This window comes from Linderina pennispora (genome assembly GCF_002104995.1).
Source record: "Linderina pennispora strain ATCC 12442 chromosome Unknown DL89scaffold_1, whole genome shotgun sequence".
NCBI classification, from domain to species: domain Eukaryota; kingdom Fungi; phylum Kickxellomycota; class Kickxellomycetes; order Kickxellales; family Kickxellaceae; genus Linderina; species Linderina pennispora.
Window position 1 is genome coordinate 669,647 of NW_024468249.1, and position 21,279 is coordinate 690,925.

Here is a 21,279-nt window from a genome sequence, read left to right on the forward strand (position 1 = left end):
GAAACGGGCTAGGTAGTTGGCCGCTCGAGGGGAAATATGGAGTGAGCAAGAAGCTTAGTCGTACTTGGCGCACGCCTCCTTGATGGCGTTGACGGCAACCTCGAGCTTCTTGGCCTCGGCAGCGTTGACAGGGACGTCAAAGGCCTGCTCGACACCGCTGGCGCCGATAGCAGCGGGCCACGACATGTAGCAGCCGTACTTCTCGACAAAGTTGACGACCGGGAACACCTGGCTGGTGTTGTTCAGCAGAGCCTCGGCGAGGGTGGCGGCGCAGATACCGATGCCAAAGTAGGTCGAGCCCTTGGCGTCGATGATATCGTAGGCCTTGCGCATGATCTTCTCGTTGATGCTATCGAGGTCGACGCCCTGCATCTTGGGGTGGTCCAGCAGGGGCCGGCCACCAATGCGGGCAGCAGACCAGCCGGTGAACTGGTTGTCGCCGTGCTCGCCAAGCATGTAGGCGTGGACGGAGGAGGGCGAGACGCCGGTGATCTCGGACAGGGTGTTGCGCAGACGGCCCGAGTCCAGGAAGGTTCCGGAGCCGATGACCTGGTTGACCGGCAGACCCGAGGCCTTCTGGGCAATATGCGTCAGCACGTCGACCGGGTTCGACACCATCAGGACCTTGGCCGAGGGCTTGATTGGCTGCATGCTGTCCATGATCGACTTGATGATCTTGTAGTTGCGCTCGATCAGGTTCGAGCGGGGCTCGCCGGGCTGCTGGCGGGCGCCGGCGGTGACAATGATGACGTCGGACTGGCCGGCTTCCTGGAAGGAGGCCTTGCGGCAGGTGCCGGGCTTGAGGAACGAGGCGTCGCTGATGTCGAGAGCCTGGCCCTGGGCGGCCTTGTCGACAACGTCAACAATGAGGACTTCGGCGGGCACGCCCTTGGCGATCAGGGCGAATGCAGCGGCAGCGCCGACGTTGCCACCACCACCGATGACGGCAATGCGGTTGGGAGGAACAGCTGAAGAGGTCATTGTAGAGAAAAGTGTGCTTGTGAAGTTGGAAGATGGGAAAAGAGTGAGGTAATCCTTGCTTGGAAAAAGGAGAGGGCGGAACGGGCCCCGGGTGGTGCCTTATATATGGCCGGTGTCCCTTGCCAGCGGGCAATGCCTAGGGCATGTCTGGACTACACTCCCGTGTCTTGCATGTAGCACGCAGAAAACCGCTTGCATCAGGTGCTGCCCCCTTATCCCGCCCTTATCCCGGGGTGCTGCGCCATCACCGCCAATGCTGCCAGCACATTCCAGCGTCCCCAATCTTGTCGAAATGGCCGTCGGGCAATTCGCCAGGGGTGATGTGGTGTGGTCAGACGTCACCAACAATAGGCGACGGATCTCGCAGAATCGATGTAGTCCCCCACGGCCGATTGGGCGCGTTACACAGCACGGAGCCCAAACATCCAAGATATCTGCAAAGGTCGCCCACTGCCGGCCTGGAGTCTGGCGTCAGCTGCTTATTGCCGCGTGCCTGGGGCTTGGGCGGGTCAGCTGAAGGCAGTCCGCGTTCTGCCGGATTTTGGGGAGGGCAGCAGTCAGGGCCACCACTCTCCTATGTTCAAAGACTATCACCCGTCATCCTCCAGCGATGTGGAATGGTCGGGACATGGAGGGCTTACCGAGATGCTGCAGGATGGGGATGGGGGTGGGGATGGGGCGGTTCTGTGGAGAACCGTCGGGCTGCCCAGCGGCTGCTGCCCCTACAAGCGCAAGCGGGAAATCACGCGCAGCCTGGCCAGCACGGGTTGCAGCCGTCTCCACATTTGCCAGAATCCCCCGCCCAGGTTGTCACTTTGGCCACTGGGCCCAGCAGACACAAGGAATCTCTTTTCCTCCCTCTCGGCCAGACATTCAACACTGCTTTTTTCTTTCCTCGAATTCGACACGATGGGCAATGCAAATTCCGTCCAGCTGGAGGACCTCGTTGGGTCGACAAACTGTAAGACGAAGAAGCAGGCAGACAGTGTCTCAGAGGCGCATAGCGTCACTGGGGGTTTGGCAAAGGAGCCGTATTTGTAGTGCTAACGGGTTTCGGGACCGAAAAAAACATACTTGAGCACATGTAGTCACAGCAGAGGAAATTCAGCGGCTGCACAAGCGGTTCTCCAAGCTGGACCGCGACAACTCTGGCACAATTGACAAGGACGAGTTTTTCTCGATCCCGCAGCTGGCCAACAACCCGCTGTCGTCGCGGCTGATTGACATTTTCGACACAGACGGCGGCGGTGACGTTGACTTTAAGGAGTTCATTACTGGCCTGAGCACGTTCAGCAGCAAGGGGCGCGAGGAGGAGAAGCTGCGGTTCATGTTCAAAATCTACGACATGGACCGCGACGGGTATATCTCGAATGGCGAGCTGTTTCTGGTGCTCAAGATGATGGTGGGCAACAACCTGACGCCGCAGCAGCTGCAGCAGATCGTCGACAAGACGATCATGGAGGCCGACAAGAACGGCGACGGCAAGATTGATTTTGACGAGTTCCGGCGGTTTGTTGCCCGGACCGACGTCGCCAACCAGCTGACGATCGACGAGCAAAAGTTCTAGCCATTCATTATTAGGTGTGCTTTAATAAAGAGAGTAACCAACAACGTCCATTAGTGCCAGGTGTTGGTGCCGACCATGGCCTCCTGCAGGTACTTGTACGGCTTGCGGCTGGTGCGCCGGCCGAGGCGCGTCCAGAGGCTCATGCCGCTGACATTGCGGTCGTAGGCAGCCTGGGAGACATGGCCGAGCTCCTCGAGCGAGGTGCGCGACGAGACCTTCTGCTTGTCGTCGCTGGCATAGTCCGACGATGCGTCGGCGTGGTGCCCGGGCTTGCGCCTGTGGAAGCAGCGCGTGTAGCCAAGCCCGATCAGACGGAAGATCTTGGCCAGCGGGATGGCGAGGCGCGGGAACACGAAGCGCTCGCCCAGGTAGCACGCGAGGAAGTTGCCAGCAACCATGCCGAAGATGGTGAAGCGCCAGCCGACAGACGTGTGCATGATGCCAAAAATCGAGTAGATCTTGCCCACAGGGACAAGCAGGATCCACAGGTCCAGGATGGTCAGCAGGGCGATGACGCCCACGTACCAGTAGTTGCGGAAGGCCGACTCGCGGTACGGCGGGCCGATGGTGAAGACGGCACCGGCAAACACGTACTGGAACATGGTCAGCAGGAACATGGTGGTGTTCAGGTCGCCCTCGTTCTCGACCGAGTCCGGGTCTTCGGGATCCACAGGCAGCTGCTTCTGGTACCAGCTGCGCGACTCGACCATGAAGTACATGGAGATCTGGAAGCCAATAATCAGCAGGGTGTTTCCAATAAGCGATGTTAGCACCTTCTTGCTGGTCAGACTGGCCGAGGGGCGCTTGGGTACGAGCTTCTTGTACGGCCTGGCGCGGTCCATGCAGATGGCGATGGACATGATGGTGAACAGATCGGCCCACAGGTACTGGAAGTCAGTCAGGTTGACATTGTAGATGTACAGCAAGCAGACAGTGGTAAACTGCACCATGCTGTACAGAGCCATGAACTTGAAGCACGAGAACGACGTCGCAATGGAGCACCGGCCCTCCCTGATCAGCTGCACTACGCACTGGATGTCGGTCGAGTTGGATGTGAACGGTGCAGCTACGCTGGCCTCGGCTTCGCTCAACGAAATACCCATGTCGGCCGACTTGAGCGCGCTGCAGTCGTTGGCCCCGTCGCCACAGAAGCCGGTAATGTAACCGAGCTCCTGCAGGCACTGGATCATCTCTGCCTTCTGCTCCGGCGACATGCGTGCGTAGACAGTGCCGCGCATCAGCATGTGCTTGAAGGTCTCGGTGCGCATGGCGTGCTCGGAAAGATATCCAAACACGTCGCCAGTGACGGCAACGCCGTAGTGTCCCGTCTTGCCCAGCTCCTGGGCCATGGCGACCGCACGCGCGTCCTCGGGATCAGTGGCATACGGAACCAGGGTGATCGGGTCCAGGGCGACCTTTACGCCCGAGCTCTCGCGCCACGATACGCTGGCCAGCGACGAGTGTGGGTTGGCGATCTCGCTCTCAATGCGGTCCTTCTCGTAGTCAGCCGAATGCGGCTCGCTGTGCAGGTACGAGACGAACACCGTGGTGGTCTTGTTCACCAGCTCGCACTCCTTGGCAACGCTGACAGCGGTGAGCGGGTTGTCGCCAGTGCACATGACCATGCGGATCCTGGCATCGCGCAGGTCCTTCAGCACACCAGCCGTGGTCGGCTTGAGCCGGTTCTCGAATACCATGAAGCCCATGAACGTCAGATCACACTCGACCTCGTTGCGCTCCAGCGCTGCCGTCTTGCGATACGACATGTGCAGGGGCTTGCCGGCCAGCGCAATGACACGATAGCCGCTCTGCGTGTACTGGTCAAGAGCTGAGTCAAAGTCGCTGGGGATGGTGGCGGCGCGGCAAATGGTGCGGATGACCTCGGGAGCACCCTTGGTGTATGTCTCGGCGTACTTGTTGTGCAGGCGCTTGGTGATGACACTGGCGCGGCGCAGCGCTGGCGAGAATTCGAAGCACCGGAGGATGCCGAGCTCCTCTAGGCCAGCCGGGACAGCAGAGCCAGTGGGCGGGCGAATGACCGTAGGAAGGGGCGTCGCGCTGCTGGCCTGGTCGCTGTCAGGCTCGCTGCCCTCGTTCTCCTCCATCTGCCAGCCAGTGAACTCGAACATTTTGGCCTCAAGCGGATCGCCAATCGGCACATTGTCAACCAGGCGCAGCGAGTGGCAGGTGGCAAGCGCATTGAACACAGTGATGCCGGAAACGCCAATGGTGTCCTGTAGTTCGCCGTCCTTGGTGGTGACCGACTCGGCAACTTGCTGCACATCAGAGTGCATTGGGACGAATGAGCCGCTCGTCTGGCTAACCACACGCACACCGAGCAGATCCAGCCCCTCCTCAGTCAGCGTGCCAGTCTTGTCGAAGCACATAACGGCGACCTTGCTGGCCACGTTGATACGCGACGGACTGATGCAGAAGATGCCAACCTTGCGCAGTCTGCGGGCAGCAAACGCCATACCAATGGACATGGACGCCGGCAGGGCAGGCGGCACAACCACGGTGATCAGATCGAGTGCCTTCTTGGCGATCGCGCCAGCCGACACGCCGATGCGGTGGAGATTGATGGTGTTTGCGATGAATCCACACACGGCGATGACGGCCAGCACGCCGATAAAGCGGAAGGCATCGCGGTAGAAACGGAACTTGGTTGGACGCGGGAACAGGATGGAGCGCACCAGACTGCCCTTGGTTGTGTTGAAGCCTGTGCGCAGGACCATGGCTGTGGCGCGCACGTTCGGACCATTGCTCATGTCGGCCGAGACCGTCGACGACATCTGGTCCGAGAAGTTCTCATCGATTGCCAGTCTGCCAGCACCATCGGTGGGTGGCGAGGCAGAGCGGTCGCGCGGGAAGCGGCTGACAGCCTTGCGGACACGCACAATCTTTGTCCCAGCAAACACGACGTGGCGGGCAATCTCGGGCTTGAATGTGTGCGAGCTCAGATCGATCAGCTCCATGACGCTGCTGCTGGGCTCGAGCGGCGACTTTGACTCTGGCACACTCTCGCCAGTCAGCATACTCTCGTTGACGATGCAGTCGCCCTCGAGCATGACGGCCTCGCACGGCAGCACCGAGATGCCCTCGTCGGACATGTCAAAGATATCGCCAGGCACCAGGCCCTCCGAGTCAATGACCTCCCACTTGCGGTCGCGCAGGACGCGCACAGGACACGAGTATGCTGCCATCTGCTTGATCTTGCGCACTGTTCTCTTGGTTGAAATGAGCGTGACGGCGATGGACACGGCAGAGATGAAAAAGATACACGCGGCATAGTAGTAGTAGTCCTCGCAACTCCAGATAATGATGCTGGCGATCTGGAACACATAGAACGGGTTCAGGACCTCCTCAACCAGGAGGCGTACCCACGACTTTTCCTCAATGTCGATCAGACAGCGGTCAAAGATACGCAGCCGCTGGTCGACCTCCTGGCCCGTCAGGCCATGCCGGCCGGTCACCACGCCCTGCTGCCACTGCGCATCCTTCCACTTGCTGGTCGAAATGTACTCGAGCGACACCGGGTGCATGATGAACCGGTTATGGCGGAACACAAACACACGCAGCTCGTCCAGAGCCATATTGTCGCCTGACTTGCTGCTGGCACCAAACACCATGGTCAGGGTGCCGTCAAATTTAATGTGCTGAACCCGCTCCATCGACAGGTGCTTGCCTTCGTCGGTAACCTGGATGTACTCGGCCGTGGCCAGGGGCGCGGGCTTCATGATGAACCAGAGCGAGATTGTGTGGAACCAGGTGTCGACCACATACAGGAGCCCGGCGGTGCAGAAAACCAGGGTCCAGTAGAGCATGGCACCAGGCAGGGTGCGGCGCAGCCCGCGCAGCTGTATCGTCATGTCCTCCTCCTCAAGACGGACGAGCTGGTGGACTCCATCGGTGTTTGCTAGTTGTGTGCGAGTAAACATTTAGTATCGGGATGGCACGAGGATAATGCGGGCAGGATAATGCGCAGGCGATCGCATAAGAGGAGGATTAAGGCAGGTCTTGAAGAAGGAAGGTGAACCGGGGAGGATTCACTGCAGGATTATAGAAAGGAAAAATAGACAAGTACTCTTGGGACGCGCATTGACAAAGAGCACACCAAGCCTGTCCCTTTTAAAATGCGCCTCTCTAGTCATCCGGGAGTACCCAGGCACACTGGAAATGGCTTGCCCATCTTCCCCAAGCAAAAAAATTTTCTCTTGCAGAGGTTCCCAGAATGAGACAATGGTCGGTTGCAGCAGCACGCCGAATGAGAACAGACAATGCGTGTGCGACGTATGGCGCTATCGCCTGGCCACTTACCATTCAAGTCGGAGATGGAATGCGACCGCGTCGACAGCGGCGGCGGGAGAGGGGGTGGGACAGTTACCGAGTCCATGAACTGTGCAGAGTGAGCGGCTCGAGTGAATACGGGTGCATGCAGCAGCGGGTGGCGTGGATTTTAAGAGTTGGCGGTGGCTGGAACGAGATAAGCTCGGGCGATGTTGGGCTGGGCAAGATTAGAGATATCGACAAGTGGAGACAATAGAGAGCAGCCCAAGGGCATCACATGCAGTGTCTTTTATAGCCAGCGTGCAGCATAAGCAGGTTGGAGCCACGGCAGGCGTGCAGCGGGTGTCCCCACTTTTCGGACGGCGCAAATTTGTTTTTCATTCTCTTGTCGCCGTGTCCGGGGACGATCCAACATCTTTTTTTCATAAGAACGGAGCATCCCGGCGAGAAAAAAAAATTTTTTTTTCGTTCGCCAACACACAAGCGGCTTGGTAAGAAATGTAGGCCCCCAAAGGCTGCAGAGAAAATAATGAAATTTTGGAATGGTTGTACATGTAGAATAACTCAAAGCTAGTACCAGAGCGGGATGGCCATCTCACGCATCACACGCTTGTAGGGCTTGATATCGGTCTTGCGGGCAATCTCCTCCCAGGTGACCGGGGCACGACCATCCTCTAAATCGTCAATATCCTTGCCCGGATCGGCATTACCCCTGGCGCCCCCTGAGACTCTCTGGTACGGATTCGTGCGGCACATTGCGCTGCGGGCTAGATATCTGGCAATGCGCGTGACCTTGGCCATGGTCGGGGCAATCCACGGGAACGCGTACGATTCGCCGATCTGGCTGGCGGCAAAGTTGATTGCTGCCCAGACAAGAACAGTGCGGCGGAACCCGGTGCTGACATCGATGAGCTCGAACACACCGTTGATCCAGTCGGTCGGCCAGAGCGTGACAAGGACTGTGAACAGCACCAGTACAGCGGCAGTGATGACAAAGCCGTGGTTCCTCAGGTTGCTCTGGCGGAACGGCGGGCCGATGCTGAACACACAGGCGACCAGGATGTACTGGAAGCAAGAGATCAGGAACAAGGCGGTGTTCTCGTAGCTCATGATCAGCAGCGAGTCCAGGTCGGTCGGGTCGGTGCGCACGGGCGGCGTGTATCCGGGCGACTGCTTGACCGCACGGTAGACAATGAACTGGATGCCCGAGTTGACGACGATCTGGCCAAACAGCGACGTCAGCACGCGCTTGCTCATCAGGTTAGCTGTGGGCCGCTTCGGCATGATCTTGTGGTAGGCCGGCGTGCGGCCCATGAAGACCGCCAGCGGCACAATGATGAACAGGTCAATGTAGAGGAACTGGAAGTCGCCGAGCCCGCCGCCAAACTCGTACAGCAGGCTGACGGATGTGAACTGGATGATGCTGTACAGGGCCATGTACTTGAAGCACGAGAAGGATGTCACCAGAGCCGCACGGCCCTCGCGGATCACCTCCAGCACACACCTGATATCGGTGGACTGCGACGTGAACGGCGCGGCAACGCTCGCCTCCGCCTCGCTGAGCGACAGGCCGACATCGGCAGCACGCAGCGCCCCGCAGTCATTGGCGCCGTCGCCGCAGAACCCAGCGCAGTAGCCCAGCCCCTGCAGCTTCTCTACCAGCTCCGCTTTCTCGTCGGGCGACATGCGCGCGTAGATGGCGCCGCGCATCAGCATGCGGTCGACGGTGGCCATCGGCGACTCGTCCATCATGTATCGGAAGACCTCGCCAGTGACGGCTACGCAGTAGTCACCAGTGGTTGTCAGGCGCAGGTCTGTATCAGTGTAGTTGTGCAGCCAGTCGTAGTACTGGCGCATCTGCTCGCGCATCTCCTCCATGGTCTCCGCCGAGTCCTCCAGCAGCTCCTCATTGACAGGGGATGTGGCGACGCGTGGCTCGAGCGTGTAGGGGTCCAGAATGTACTTGTCGTCGTCAGTCGCGACCCACACAACCAGTGCGCGCGCAGCCAGGGAATCCAGGTCCTGCGGGTCGTCGCTGGTGGCTGCCAGGGCTTGGCAGGGACGCACCAGCTGTGGCACATAGACACGCATGCCCTCAGGCACCATGCCGCACTCCCTGCCAACGCTGATGGCAGTCAGCACGTTGTCGCCAGTACACATGATCTGGCGGATACGCGCCTGCTGCAGCTCGCGGAGCACCGGCGCCGTCGTGTCCTTGAGCTTGTTCTCAAACACCAGGAAGCCCAGGAACACCAGGTCCTGCTCGACCGAGTCGCGCTTGAGCCGCTGCAGCTTGGGCCACGACATCTTCAGCGGCTTGCCAGCCAGCGCAATAACGCGGTACCCGTGGTTGGTGTATTCGAGCAGGATCTTGTCAAAGCTCTGCGGCACAGTGTCGGGGAAGCACAGCTCGCGGATAGCCTCAGGCGCGCCCTTCACATAGACCTCGTTGTACTTGGCGCCTAGGCGCTTGGCCACCACGCTCTGGCGACGCAGCGCGGCTGAAAAATCAAAGGTGCGGATGATGCCCAGCTCGTAGACGCTCTGCGGTGCATGGTCCAGGGTGAACCGGCTGGCCTGCGGCGGCCGCACGACCGTGGGCACCGGGCCGGCCACTTTCAGCGAGCCGCCTGCCAGCTGCTCTCCGGTGGGCGGCTCCTGGCTGCTCTGCTCGTCGCCTTCCTCGATGATCCAGCCAGTTGACTCAAACATCTTGACGTCCAGCGGGTCGCCGACCAGTTGGCCGTCGATGACCTTGACGGCGTGGCATGTCGCCAGGGCATGCAGGACGCTGAGCTTCGACGGGTCCACCGCGCGGCGCGGCGCCGAGACCGATGCGCTTCTGCCCAGACCAGCCAGACCGCCTGCATACCGGTTGTCCATGCTGCTGAATGCCGAGCTCGGGGCGCTGGGTGCAGCCATGGGCCCAGTTGGCAGCGATGCCGGGTCTTCTTGCATTGCGCCAAATGTGCACGAGTCGTAGTTGACGGACCTGACGCCCAGCACATCCAGGCCCTCCTCAGTCAGCGTGCCGGTCTTGTCAAAGCACATGACATTGACCTTGCCGCACACGTTGATGCGGGTTGGGCTGATGCAGAAAATGCTCTGCTTGCGCAGGCGCGCCAGGGCGAAGCTGACGCCGATCGACATGGTGGCAGGCAGGGCAGGCGGCACAACTACGGTGATCAGATCGAGTGCGCGCACGGTGATGATGTGGGCAGTCAGGCCCAGACGCAGAAAGTTGCTGATGCTGGCCAAGAATCCGATCACGGCGATGGCGGCCAGCACGCCGATGAAGCGGAACGAGTCCTCGTAGAACTTGAACTTGTTTGGCCTGGGGAACAGGATCGACCGGACTAATGCGCCCTTGGTCGTGTTGAAGCCTGTGCGCAGGACCATGGCCGTGGCACGGGCGGGCATCCCGGTGCGCTGCGGCTCGAGACTGAGCCACCGGTCGCCGCCGAGCCCGACGGCCGTCTTCTTGACGCGCACAAGCTTGGTCCCGGAAAACAGCACGTGCTTGGCGATATCCGCTCCAAAAGTCGAGCTGGCCAGCCGCATCTTGCCAAACACCGCCGGCACCACCGGAGTTTTGGCCACAGGAACGCTCTCGCCGGTCAGCATGCTCTCGTTGACAATGCAGTCGCCTTCGAGCAGCACCGCGTCGCATGGCAGCGTGTACATGTTGGAAGCAACCTCGAAGACGTCGCCAGGCAGCAGATCTTCGGCAATACCGTCGCGCCAGATGCCGTCGCGCAGAATGCGTACGGGGCACGAAAAGTGTGCCATCTCCTTGATCTTGCGCGTGTTGCGCTTGGTCTCGACCAGCGTCTCGAGGATGCCCGAGATGGAGATGATCAGGATGCACGTCGCGTAGTAGTAGTAGTTGTCGAAGCACCACAGCACCACGCTTCCGGCCTGGAACATGTAGAACGGGTTCAGCACCTCGTCGAACAGCAGCCTGACCGTCGACTTCTCCTCAATGTCAATGCTGTTGTCGCCGAAAATCGTGCTGCGCAGGTCGCGCACGTCATATGTGAGCCCTGCGCGGATGCTGACCGGCGCGCGGGTCCACTGCGAGTCCATCCAGCACGCGTTCGGCAGGAACTTCTCCAAATACGGGTGGTACACGAACCGGTAGTACATGTGCGAGAACATGGCCAGGCTGTTCACAATGTCGTCGTTGTGGTCCTGCAGCGGCCCCTTGCGGGTCAGCGAGCCAAATATGGACTCGAGCGATCCGCCATAGAACCGCCGCTGCACGGGCACGCTGGCAATGGCGCCAAACTCGTCGGTAACCACAACAGTCTCGGCGTCAGCGAGGCGGGCAGGCTGCATTGTCCACGCGATCTTCCATTTGGGGACCCATCGGCACAGCAGCGGAATCACGCCGCACGACAGAATGCCGAGGACTGTGTACGCCCACCCAGCCAGCACGCTGCTGGACATGCCGCGCAGGTGTATCTACCTTCAAAAATGATGCCCTGGTTAGCGGCATTGATCACCAGATTCTCCAGCCGCCCGCTGTTGCCGCAGCAGATCTGGCTGGCCCACGTCAAAGAGAGGAAATAGAAGACTTACCGTGACTCCTTCCTCCTCGAGAAAAATGCTCTGCGTGAACGGATCTGGGTTGTGCACTACACGGGATTGCATTGCTTAGCTGCTGAAAGACAGGGATTCCGAGGTGCACGTATGCAGCTTTGGCACATACCGTATTCGGGCAGATCCTGGTCATACGTCTCGTTAATGTCCTCGACTGCCAGACCCTCGTAGGACTCGCCGTCGCTCTCGCTCTCCTCCTCCTCCTCGCTGCTACTGCTGCTGCCCTCCTCTCTCTGCTTTGCGGCCTCATCCCATGTGTTCTGCCCAAACACGCCTGAATAGGTAAACGGTGCGTGGCTCAATCGGCTGGCCGGCCGCGACACCTGCTCGAGCGACCGCGGCGTGCTGCTCGTTCCAGTCAATGGCTGCAGGGCACCCTGGCTCTCGAGCGACGCAGCAGGGGTTGGCGTGCCCTTGGCGTGTGGTTGCGGCGGCGGAATGGCGTTAATGGCAGAGTATTGCCGCGGCGTGCCTATTCGGCTGAGGTGCGGGTCCGTCGTTGACGCCGACGAGGACACGCTGTTAGCTGGCCGCTTGTCTGTCGACTCACGGTGTGCCATTCTTTTGCTCAAAGTAGTTATCAATACAAGCTAGAAGGAAGGGGATGCAGGGGCCTGGAGAGCACAAGAGTCCGGAGAATACATAAAGGTCTTATCGGCTTGAAAAAACAAAAGCTCGAATATTTGTATTTTTTTCAAAGAAAAGAAAAAACGATGGGGAGAGAAGGGTTTCCCAAAGTCTGGCCAGATTACAGGCAGTCAACAACGCGGCCATCGGGCGCGCGCACATAAAACTCCTGCGTCTCCCACTCGCCGTTCTGCTTGCCAATGCGCCGCGACCGTAGCACCAGATGGCCCTTGACGCCTTTGCTGCCGACCACGTTGAACTCGACGTCCACAAAGCCCTTCAGATGGCTGATGTCGCCACTGATCCATGGGAACGCCGACGTGAAGTTGAGCTGCGTGCCAAACACCTCGCGGATCTCGTCGTTGTGGCGGGCCGTGAAGAGCGCTGCTGTCACGGGCGTGCTGGTCATGCGCTGGTAGTTGAAGGCAATAATCGTGCCCAGGCCCCACGTTACGGCGGCCACGGCCACAAAGATCGAGATCTCCTTCTTGCGGCTCTTGGGCTCCGGCAGCTCCCGCTCCACCGCGAACGCCGGGTTCTTTGCATTCGCCTCGGCCCACGAATGCGCCGGTGCCTTGGTTGAGTACAGGCGGGCAGAGGGGCTCTTCAGTCCTTGCCGCCCAGCTGCTGCCAGCGTCCGCGAGATTCGTGCCAATTGAAGCGTTCTTAGTGTGCTGTGCATTATGAAATTCAACAAAAGTGCTATTGAGTGAGAGAAAATGGCGAACAGGCTCGATCGCTTGATTAGGGCCCTGCTTCGCTACTGGCGGCGCTTTTTCGGCCGCGAGGTTTCCTTGAAGATGGCCAGCTGCTCCATGTACTCTGCTTTGGCAATAACCTCCTTCTTCTTGTGCATAGCCAGGTACTTTTTGCCCAGCCCGCACGTATGCAGGATCTCCTTGCGCAGGTCGTTCAGGCCGCGCTCGTGTTTGGCGCTGACCATCAGCACCCGCGGGATGCAGTTCCTCGATTTCTGTGTCTCCTGGGCCACCAGCAGGTGCCGCTTCGCCAGATCAATGCGGCTCACCAGATCGCACTTTGTCATCACCACCTGGTACTTTGTGCCAGTGCGGTCCAGCAGCTCCATGAACTCCTGGTCGTTCGCCTTGATGCCATGCCGGGCATCCAGAAGCAGCATAACCCGCTTCAGACGCTTGCGCTCGCGCACATACTTTTCGATCAGCGGCACCCACGCCTGCTTCTGCTCCTCCTTGACGTACGCGAACCCGTACCCCGGCATATCGACCAAATGGAAGTCATTGTCGGCCGTGTAAAAGTTGATCTGCTGCGTCAGCCCGGGCCGCTCCGAGACACGCGCCGCCGACGACCCGCACAGCGTATTCACCAGCGTCGATTTGCCCACATTCGAGCGCCCTACAAACCCGATCTCTGGCAGCGTCTCTGCAGGGAACGACTCGGGCGTGAGCGCCCCGGCAAAGAAGCTGATGTGTGGCAGCTTCACCTCTGGCTCGCTGTACCGGAAACCACTTGCGCCGCTCGAACCGCCCGCGCTTCTCTGTGCCCAGCTGCAGCATGTCCAGTGCGTCCAGCGTTTTTGCGTCAGGCTGCAGCCGCGAGAACAGCTGCCTGTTGGACAGCTCCTCGCTCTTGCCCACTCTGACTGCCTCCTTCAGCGAATCAGCCGTGGTTGTGAACACTGGCCTGCTGTGCCGCTTCTCAGTGCTATAGTGGCGGCAGGTGGCTGGCGGTCTGACGACTGTGCGCAGCATGGAGATCAATGGTCGATTGCGAATTGACGCCATTGTTTGCTTGTTTGCTTGTGTTTGGAGACTGCAGAGAGAGGGCCAGGGAGGAGAGAGATGCCGATTGCCATGCCAGAAGCACAGCCCTGCGCATAACTTTTCCAGATATTCCTGATCTAATACCGAATGTGGCTGCCGATCAGATCACCTCGGGCAAAACCGTCGATCCATGTCAGATGGCATGTGCATGCGGTCCGCCCCGTGCATGGAGTCGCCCAGCGGGGACGGGGATGTGCGTGTCTTGGTAAGGAAGGGGATCCATCAACGCAGATGTTACACCGCCCGCTTTGGATCCCAAACATGCGCAAGCAGGATTCAGGGATGCGCAGAGCGCGCTCCATCCTGCATGCAGTTCTTGTGGAGCAAACATGCGGCATGGCTTCCCCCGCCCGTAAACCCCATGCACAGGCGCATAGGGTCAAGGCGGTGTCCGGAATACTACTGAGCAGGCCTCAACCTTGTCTGCTTTCTGGAACGGCCGGGCCGGTGTGGCCGCGAGTGAGAATGCGTGGACAGCGATGATCAACTGAACGCCCACTCAAAAAAGGATCCCCGAACTGCCATTCACGGCCGCCCAGAGCCTTCATTGTTTGGATGGCCAACCAGTATTAAAATCGCAGCCGGCTGATTCGGCGGCCACGCTCTCTCTCTTCATCCTCTCCCCTCCCTCGTTTTCTGCGCCTATAAAATTGACAATACTTGGAACTGGCGTCCAGGCATTTTCACTTCTATAAAACAAAGGAACCTGGCGCTCCCTCCCCCTTTTCACTCACTCCTCGCATCTCTAACCACCTAATTTTCTGTGCTGGTCACTTTTCTTTCCCTCAGTGCCTCAGTCCTTACTATTTTTATCTTTACTTTTCAGCAACTCGGTCCCTCCGTGTGGCATACTTCACAAAGCGATAGACCTCGGTCCCATTGTTAAAAATAGGACCACAACCTTACCAGACTGTGCAGCGCCTCTTAGAAACCAGGTGTCGCACAATTGGCAGCTAAGCAGGACTGGCTTTTCTAACTCTCATCTGAGCTGGTTTATTTTCTGAGCTGGTTTATTTTCTGCGCTGAAAAAAGGTGCGGACTTGGAGCCTTCTTTCTAGCCGCTCCGGGCGTATTGCCATTTGACAAAGCATCCTGTTGCTAAATATAACCAAACCGGCCGTGACTTAATCTGCATTCCGGCCAGCCCAGTCTTCCCCTCCTGCTATTGAGTTTCAGAGAAACAACGCCAGCAGCAACGCGGACCGTCTTCTGCTCTTCTCATCTATTTTCGCTCTTTTCCTTTTTTCATCGCTCTCATTCTTAACGACCAAACATGGATACATTTGCGCGCTGGTTCCGCACAATATCACTGCTGGCAGCACTGCTCAGCTCTGTGGCTATGGTTACTGCGCAGGCTGCCAGCACAACAATCAACCCGCTGGGTATCAAATTCACGTACAACATCCGCTGGATAGACGTCGAAAAGGCGCGATTCGGCGTGACCATGCAGGCGAGCGCAACGAGCATGTACGATAGCAGCACACGGTGGTCGCTCTTGGTACGGTACGCAGAGAATGCCAACACCAACATCACCAACATCACGCCTGGCTGGCAGCTCGGCAGATACGACCACTCGACGTGGGCCGTGATGACGAGCAGCAGCCCCTTTGACGAGCTGGACTTCACAGGGCAGACAAGCGGCAAGATGGACCTCGAGAACACGGTGATGCGGCTGGCAGTGCCTGAAGCGATCATTCTGGTGCCGCAGACAGTGCCGACATCGCAGAGCCGCGGGTATATAATGGCAGAAGGGTTCGGACTACACCGTCAACCAGGGCGTCAATCTGGCGGAGGTACCAAAGGCGGCGTTTGGCCCATGGGAAACACTGCCGCGCGTCGGCTCACTGGTGGATCTGAAGACGACCGCTGAGGAGACCAAGGCAACGCCAGAGACCGCAAAGGCGTCAAAGACATCGAAGGACGAGACTGCAACGGCAACAGCTAAGGAGACAGCAGCACTGAGACCCCCAATAGCAACGATCAGCCCAAGGCCGCTCAGGAGACAAACAACACGTCGGAGACGTACCTGCCGCCGCTAAAGTACATCAAGGGCGACCCGAACTATGATGTCGAGACGAACCCGCTGGGCACGCAGCTGGCTGCGCCGCTCACAGGCCTGTACCTGGTTAGTGCAATCCTGGGGGTTGGCATCATTGCCCACGCATTGGGAACTGCGCGGCGATATGCATTCCGTCGCCAGTACTTCCAGTCGCTGAAGCAGAGCAAGGCTGGATACTTTGCTGCATGAATCCCCTACAACTGTAACCTTTAGCTATCAAAAACAATACATAAGCCCGTAAAACATCTGTATACACGCTATGTAGCCACCATGGGGATAGAGTGCAGAATCGGGCCGCTGGTAGACTCCCAAAGAGTCAAAAAGAATGCGTGCTTCGAAAAGAGAAACCTGTCCAGCACCGCTTTTCCTTTCTCTCTCTCTCTCAGCTTCAGACTAAAAGTATTTATTTATTCGCGCCCAATTTGTCCTATTTTTCGAAATTAAGCGCCTGTTTGGAGATGCCCTACTGATTCGACAGACACAAGCTTCAATTATTTCAGTTTTCACCCTTCGAATTCCCTGAGATAAACAACAGCCTATGGACGAATCCATACAAAAACGACGCCAGCGCCAACAGACGCTGCAGCGGGCCAACATCGACTCGTGGCTAGACAGGAATGCGCGCCTCGACACAAGGGCCTTGGATGCCAACCTGAAGAAGAACACCGGCTTCATCAAAAAGTGCAAGGCGTCGATGGGCCAGGACAACGCACCGCAGCTACTGCGCGAAGTAAAGCTGCTGCGTCTTGACAAGTACGTCAGCGAGATTGTGCCTGCGGCCGCCGAAGGTCTGCTCAAATGCAAGCAGGCGAGTGACGTAAACGCCGCCATTGATGTGATCTCGGCCCTGCACACGCGCTTCCCGGCTACGTTTACTGTGCCGCTGATTGTGCAGATCCTAAAGCATCTACAGGCACCCAAGGTCACAGCGCTAGCGCAGATGACTAGCGAGCAGCGGGAGAAGGAAGAGCAGGCGCGGCAGGCAAAGCAAAGGGCCCTGCTGAGGATTGTCGGCGAGATGTTTCTGAGCGGCCTGCTGTGGGGCATTGACGCAATTCCTGACGGCGTCGAGGGAATTGACAGGGTGGAGGCGTTTTTGCTGTCGTTTGCTGGCGCGGCAAGCGGTAGCAAAGTAGCAGGCAAGGTGCGTGATCTGGTGAAGCAGCCTGGATACAGCGTGTTTGCGGGCGTTTTGCAGAATCTGTTTTTGAGCGACAAGGAGCACCATCTGAGCTGTGTCCTGGCTGCGTCTGTGGCGAAGGCGTTCCGCAGCGACTTTGCTTTGGCTGAGGGCGATTCACTGGACACTGCAGCCAGCGTGGTCAATCTTGCTGGAATGCAGAACGACACCAGCGAACACGTCGTCACCGAGGACATGTGCAAGCGCGTCAAGTCTATTTTGCAAGAGTACTGCGACACTGCTGTCGAGCACGTCACTAGCATGCACAAGAACCTTGTTAAGATGCGCCGCAAGGCCGAGGAGCGCCTGTTCACGAAGGGCGTTGTGCACACGGAGGTCAAGGAGAAGCTGGAGCGGCACGAAAAGTCGTTTGACAGGCTTGCCGAGAGCGTGCGGCTGCTGTGCGAGTCGCTAGCCCGTGAGCCGCCGCACCTAGAGGACAAGGCGGATGACGATGACCAGCTTGGAATCAGCTTCGATGCACCTGCGACACCTGCGCGCAAGTGGAGGTCCAAGGTCTGGGACGACGATGAGGAGCGCCTATTCTATGAGGTTGTGCTAGACCTGCAGTCACAGCTGCCGCCCACGCTGCTCGCGACTCAGAAGAAGAAGAAGAACCAGCCGACAGAGTTTGACGCAGGGGAGCCTGACGGGGACGAAGCACCTGCCAAGGAGGAAGCCAGCTGCTGCCTCTGACACCAAGATGGACGACCTCAACGAGGAGGACATTAAGGTTGATTTGCAGGCAGGTGCCGAGGACGGCGATGATGACGCAGGCGTTGACGAGGCGGCCAACGCAGCGAGCATGATCGAGTACCAGCAGTTCCTGGAGCAGCGCCAGCGTGGTGGTGCTGGCGACGGACAGGATGCTAAATCCGATTCAGAGATTGCTGCACCTGTCGCTGAAAAGGAGCCCAAGGAGAGCAGCCCTGCTGAAGGTGTAGATGATGCCAAGGATGGGCTGACAGTGGTGCAAAAATCCGGGTCAAGCGGCGACACGGTCCATTCATTTGTGCCAGTGAAGTTCCATGAGCTGCTATCTCAGCTGCCAACAATGACCAGCAAGGAGCGCGTCGACCAGATGGCCGTGAACTTTTGCTACGTCAACAGCAAGGGGAACCGGGTAAGGCTGATTCGTGCGCTGGCCGACGTTCCACGGAAGCAGCTGTTCTTGATCCCCTACTATGCACGGATCATGGCTACCCTGCAGCCCGTACTTCCCCGAAATCGGCGATGGCGTGGTCGAGGAGCTGGCACAGGAATTCCGCTGGCTGCTGCGCCAAAAAATCAAAGGATCTGCTGGACTTGCGGCTCAAGAACGTGCGGTACATTGCTGAGCTAACAAAATTCAAGGTTGCGCCGCTGCACGTGGCGTTTCGGTGTGGCAAGTCGCTGCTCGAGCAGTTCAATGCGCTGAATATTGAGGTGCTTTGCTCGCTGCTCGATAACTGCGGACGGTTCCTGCTGGCGCAGGTCGAGACTGCAGGCCGCATTGAGAACATCCTGGACATTCTAAGGCGCAAACGTAGGGTGCTGGATCTCGACGATCGCATCAGCCTGCTCATTGACAATGCGTGCCGTCTGTGCCAGCCAGGAGACACGCAGGGAATGGTGGTGAGCAAGTTCCGCACACCGTATGAGCGGTACATCCGCAAGTTGATCTACGAGGACCTGTCGACAGGCACCTTGGCTGATGTGGCCAAGCGACTGCGCAGGCTGCCGTGGAACGACACCTCTGACCAGGACCCGCAGCGCGTGAAGCTGGCACTAGTGAACTGCTTCACCAAGATCTGGAAGGTGAATCACGCACAGATGCCACTGGTAGTGCTAGTTGCTCGTGGAGCTGCACGTCTATCATCCGTGGCTCCGTGTCACGATCGTTGACACGGTCTTGGAGAACATCAAGGTGGGGTTGGAGCGCAATCTCTTTGTGCACAACCAGCGACGGATCGCTGAGATTCGGTACGTAGGCCAAATGTTCCTGTGCCGTCTGATTGATGACAAGATGCTGCTCAGCATCGCTGTATATGCTGACACGCTATGGGCACCACGAGCCGCACCCGGTGCCTGGGCGAAGCTGCGAAATCGACGCTTTTGACGACCACTTCCGGATCCGTCTCATTTGCACGCTGCTAATTGCCACGCGCAACTTCATCAAGGGCGCAGAAGCACAGCGCGCGATTGAGGAGTTCTCGGTTTATTTCCAGATGTACATTCTAGCCAAGCAGCAGCCGTTACCGATCGACATTGGATACACAGTCGATCAGACGTTTGAGGCAGGACTCCGCAAGGTGCAGCGATTCGCGACGTGGGAGGAGGCTGCGCAGGCCATGGAGGCGCTGGTTCAAACCAAGTCGATGCGTACCAATAGCGAGGTGCAGGCACCGCAGACACAGAGTGCCAACGACCAGGCTGCCGCTGCAGCCTACGAGGAGGAAGAGGAGGAAGAGGAAGAAGAGGACGAGGACCTGGGCGCCAGCGATCAGCGACAGCGACAGCGAGTATATCGATGGGCCGGTTCATCAGCGCACCGAGGCCGACGAGGAGGCCTGAGATGGAGGAAGCACGGCGGCAGATGGAGGATCTGAAGCGGCTGCTGGAGAAGGAAGAGGAGGATCGTTTGGAACATGAATTCATGCGGCTCATGGTCGACTCGTCTGACCAGCGCACCAACGAGCGGACTGGCAAGCTGGACGTGGGCATCCCCATGCATCTGCTCGGCAAGACCACCACCAGCGACCTTGCGCCAGAACAGCGACGACTCGGACGAGGGCGAGCCAGCCGACAATGCCATCCGCTTTGCGCTGCTGACTGGCAAGAAGCAGCGGCCGGTTGTCCGCGCAGTCGACATCCCTGTCGAGTCGGCGATTGCACGCAACCTGCGGATTCACGAGCAGGCGACGATGCGCGAGAAGCAGAACCTGAAGAAGATTGTGCTCAACTACGAGCAGCGCGATCCTGGAGGAGCAGAGGATGCAAGGCATGCGCGAGCAGGCTGCACGCAGGGCCAGAGCGACCAGTGCTGCGGCGCCGCAGCCAGCAGGTGTGCCAGGCGCGACCTTTGTGGCCAAGGCACCGTCTAGGCGCAATGGCGGCAGAAGGCGTACCGGCACTGCCTGGCGCGCCTCAGGGGCACAAGCTGCAGACGACGATTCCTGACCACTTCCTGTAGTCCTTTTCAGTGTTCAACGATGAATGCAGTAGTGCGAATGCTGAGGCTGCGCCCAATACCGCCGGGGATGGGGAGAGGTGGTCACGTTCTGTGTGGTCTGGCAATGGAGTGTGACATCGCATCTGCCAAGAGTTCAAGAACAGGAGGCGCGCTGGAGTTGGCAGCAGGCAGGAAAATCCAGTAAACAGACCTTCCTCTGCTCTGCAAATTTTTTATTCCCAGTCTTCATCGCAATGGACAAAAGTATTTAAAATAGTCCTGCTTGGCGACGCTGGCTCCGGCAAAAGCTCGCTGCGCAGCCACTTTCTCTACAACACCTTCTCGCAGTCATACACGCGCACAACCACCCCCGACTTTATCGCCACCTACGTATCCCTCGACTCCACGCTCACCGCCGTCCAGCTCTGGGACACCGACGGCAGCGCACGCGATCTCACCGTAGCCACCTCGCTCTGCATGGACGCCGACGGCATCGCCCTAGTATACGACGCCAGCAATGCCTCCTCACTCTACGCGCTCGAGCGGCACGCGGCGCTGGTGAACCGCGTGGTCAGCAGCCAGGCGCGCCCAGTGCCTGTCCTGCTGGTGCAAAACAAAAGCGACTGCAGCAGCGAGGTTGGAGAAAAGGAGGCGATGGACTTTTGTGCGTGTCTACCTGGGTAACCAGGACGTGGAGTGGATTGATGTCAGTGCAAAGACAGGCAGGAATGTCGCTTCGGCGTTCAGGATGCTGACCAAAATGTGCTATGACGTTTGGTTCAGCAGAAGCATGCCGCAAATGAATGCTGCGGAGCCGAGGCTGTCAAAACACGGAGACCCGATAAGGCTCCAGAGCCTGGATGTCGAGGAGGACTGGGAGAACGCGCGCCAGCAGAGACGGAGGGTATCGGTCGGGTGCATGCTTCGGCGATTGCTGTGTATGACTTAGCATGCCAGCTCCCATTGTACTCGTTTCATTCCTGATTTTCTTGTATTCGTAGAATCAATTATCTAATGTATCAT

At 58.6% G+C, this 21,279-nt stretch overlaps 8 protein-coding genes across 8 annotated transcripts; 3 read left to right on the top strand and 5 right to left on the bottom strand.

Moving 5' to 3' along the window:
* Positions 1-7: 7 nt before the first annotated feature.
* On the bottom strand, positions 8-1,039 carry DL89DRAFT_4754 (lactate dehydrogenase B). Its single transcript, XM_040891712.1, has one exon. The coding sequence runs from the start codon at positions 979-981 to the stop codon at positions 55-57; it is 927 nt and encodes a 308-aa protein (XP_040747048.1). The 5' UTR covers positions 982-1,039; the 3' UTR covers positions 8-54.
* An 848-nt stretch (positions 1,040-1,887) lies between these two features.
* On the top strand, positions 1,888-2,617 carry DL89DRAFT_263865 (calcineurin regulatory beta sub-unit; the record flags this gene model as incomplete). The annotated part of the gene is made up of 2 exons (XM_040886003.1): positions 1,888-1,942; positions 2,070-2,617. 2 exons carry the CDS (start codon positions 1,891-1,893, stop codon positions 2,546-2,548), a joined length of 531 nt encoding a protein of 176 aa, XP_040747049.1. The 3' UTR covers positions 2,549-2,617.
* DL89DRAFT_4698 (uncharacterized protein) lies at positions 2,371-6,633 on the bottom strand. Its single transcript, XM_040891706.1, has one exon. The coding sequence runs from the start codon at positions 6,484-6,486 to the stop codon at positions 2,599-2,601; it is 3,888 nt and encodes a 1,295-aa protein (XP_040747050.1). The 5' UTR covers positions 6,487-6,633; the 3' UTR covers positions 2,371-2,598.
* Positions 6,634-7,357: 724 nt separating this feature from the next.
* Positions 7,358-12,144, bottom strand: DL89DRAFT_263866 (uncharacterized protein). The gene is made up of 3 exons (XM_040886004.1): positions 11,547-12,144; positions 11,417-11,472; positions 7,358-11,299 (listed from the first exon to the last, which is right to left on the bottom strand). Exons 1-3 carry the CDS (start codon positions 11,995-11,997, stop codon positions 7,406-7,408), a joined length of 4,401 nt encoding a protein of 1,466 aa, XP_040747051.1. The 5' UTR covers positions 11,998-12,144; the 3' UTR covers positions 7,358-7,405.
* A 50-nt stretch (positions 12,145-12,194) lies between these two features.
* On the bottom strand, positions 12,195-12,587 carry DL89DRAFT_204887 (DUF1783-domain-containing protein; the record flags this gene model as incomplete). Its single annotated transcript, XM_040884059.1, has 1 exon — positions 12,195-12,587. A coding segment is annotated over one exon (393 nt), but the record flags the coding sequence as incomplete, so codon positions are not given.
* A 139-nt stretch (positions 12,588-12,726) lies between these two features.
* On the bottom strand, positions 12,727-13,877 carry DL89DRAFT_263868 (P-loop containing nucleoside triphosphate hydrolase protein). The gene is made up of 2 exons (XM_040886005.1): positions 13,527-13,877; positions 12,727-13,465 (listed from the first exon to the last, which is right to left on the bottom strand). Exons 1-2 carry the CDS (start codon positions 13,825-13,827, stop codon positions 12,825-12,827), a joined length of 942 nt encoding a protein of 313 aa, XP_040747053.1. The 5' UTR covers positions 13,828-13,877; the 3' UTR covers positions 12,727-12,824.
* Positions 13,878-16,297: 2,420 nt separating this feature from the next.
* DL89DRAFT_263869 (ARM repeat-containing protein) lies at positions 16,298-20,208 on the top strand (the record flags this gene model as incomplete). Its single annotated transcript, XM_040886006.1, has 8 exons — positions 16,298-17,734; positions 17,781-18,318; positions 18,399-18,926; positions 18,949-19,093; positions 19,122-19,606; positions 19,660-19,800; positions 19,856-20,038; positions 20,070-20,208. Coding segments are annotated over exons 1-8 (3,430 nt in total), but the record flags the coding sequence as incomplete, so codon positions are not given.
* A 312-nt stretch (positions 20,209-20,520) lies between these two features.
* On the top strand, positions 20,521-20,940 carry DL89DRAFT_220301 (P-loop containing nucleoside triphosphate hydrolase protein; the record flags this gene model as incomplete). Its single annotated transcript, XM_040884445.1, has 1 exon — positions 20,521-20,940. A coding segment is annotated over one exon (420 nt), but the record flags the coding sequence as incomplete, so codon positions are not given.
* Positions 20,941-21,279: the final 339 nt, after the last annotated feature.

What these genes read in the sequence shown, in the direction of transcription:
- DL89DRAFT_4754 (XM_040891712.1), bottom strand. Translation starts at nt 981, where the DNA reads ATGACCTCTTCAGCTGTTCCTCCCAACCGCATTGCCGTCATCGGTGGT.
- DL89DRAFT_4698 (XM_040891706.1), bottom strand. Translation starts at nt 6,486, where the DNA reads ATGTTTACTCGCACACAACTAGCAAACACCGATGGAGTCCACCAGCTC.
- DL89DRAFT_263866 (XM_040886004.1), bottom strand. Translation starts at nt 11,997, where the DNA reads ATGGCACACCGTGAGTCGACAGACAAGCGGCCAGCTAACAGCGTGTCC. An exon ending in CCAGGATCTGCCCGAATACG is followed by an intron (nt 11,473 to 11,546) that starts GTATGTGCCAAA and finishes AATCCCGTGTAG; the next exon opens with TGCACAACCCAGATCCGTTC. An exon ending in TCGAGGAGGAAGGAGTCACG is followed by an intron (nt 11,300 to 11,416) that starts GTAAGTCTTCTA and finishes TTTTGAAGGTAG; the next exon opens with ATACACCTGCGCGGCATGTC.
- DL89DRAFT_263868 (XM_040886005.1), bottom strand. Translation starts at nt 13,827, where the DNA reads ATGGCGTCAATTCGCAATCGACCATTGATCTCCATGCTGCGCACAGTC. An exon ending in TCCGGTACAGCGAGCCAGAG is followed by an intron (nt 13,466 to 13,526) that starts GTGAAGCTGCCA and finishes CGTTCCCTGCAG; the next exon opens with AGACGCTGCCAGAGATCGGG.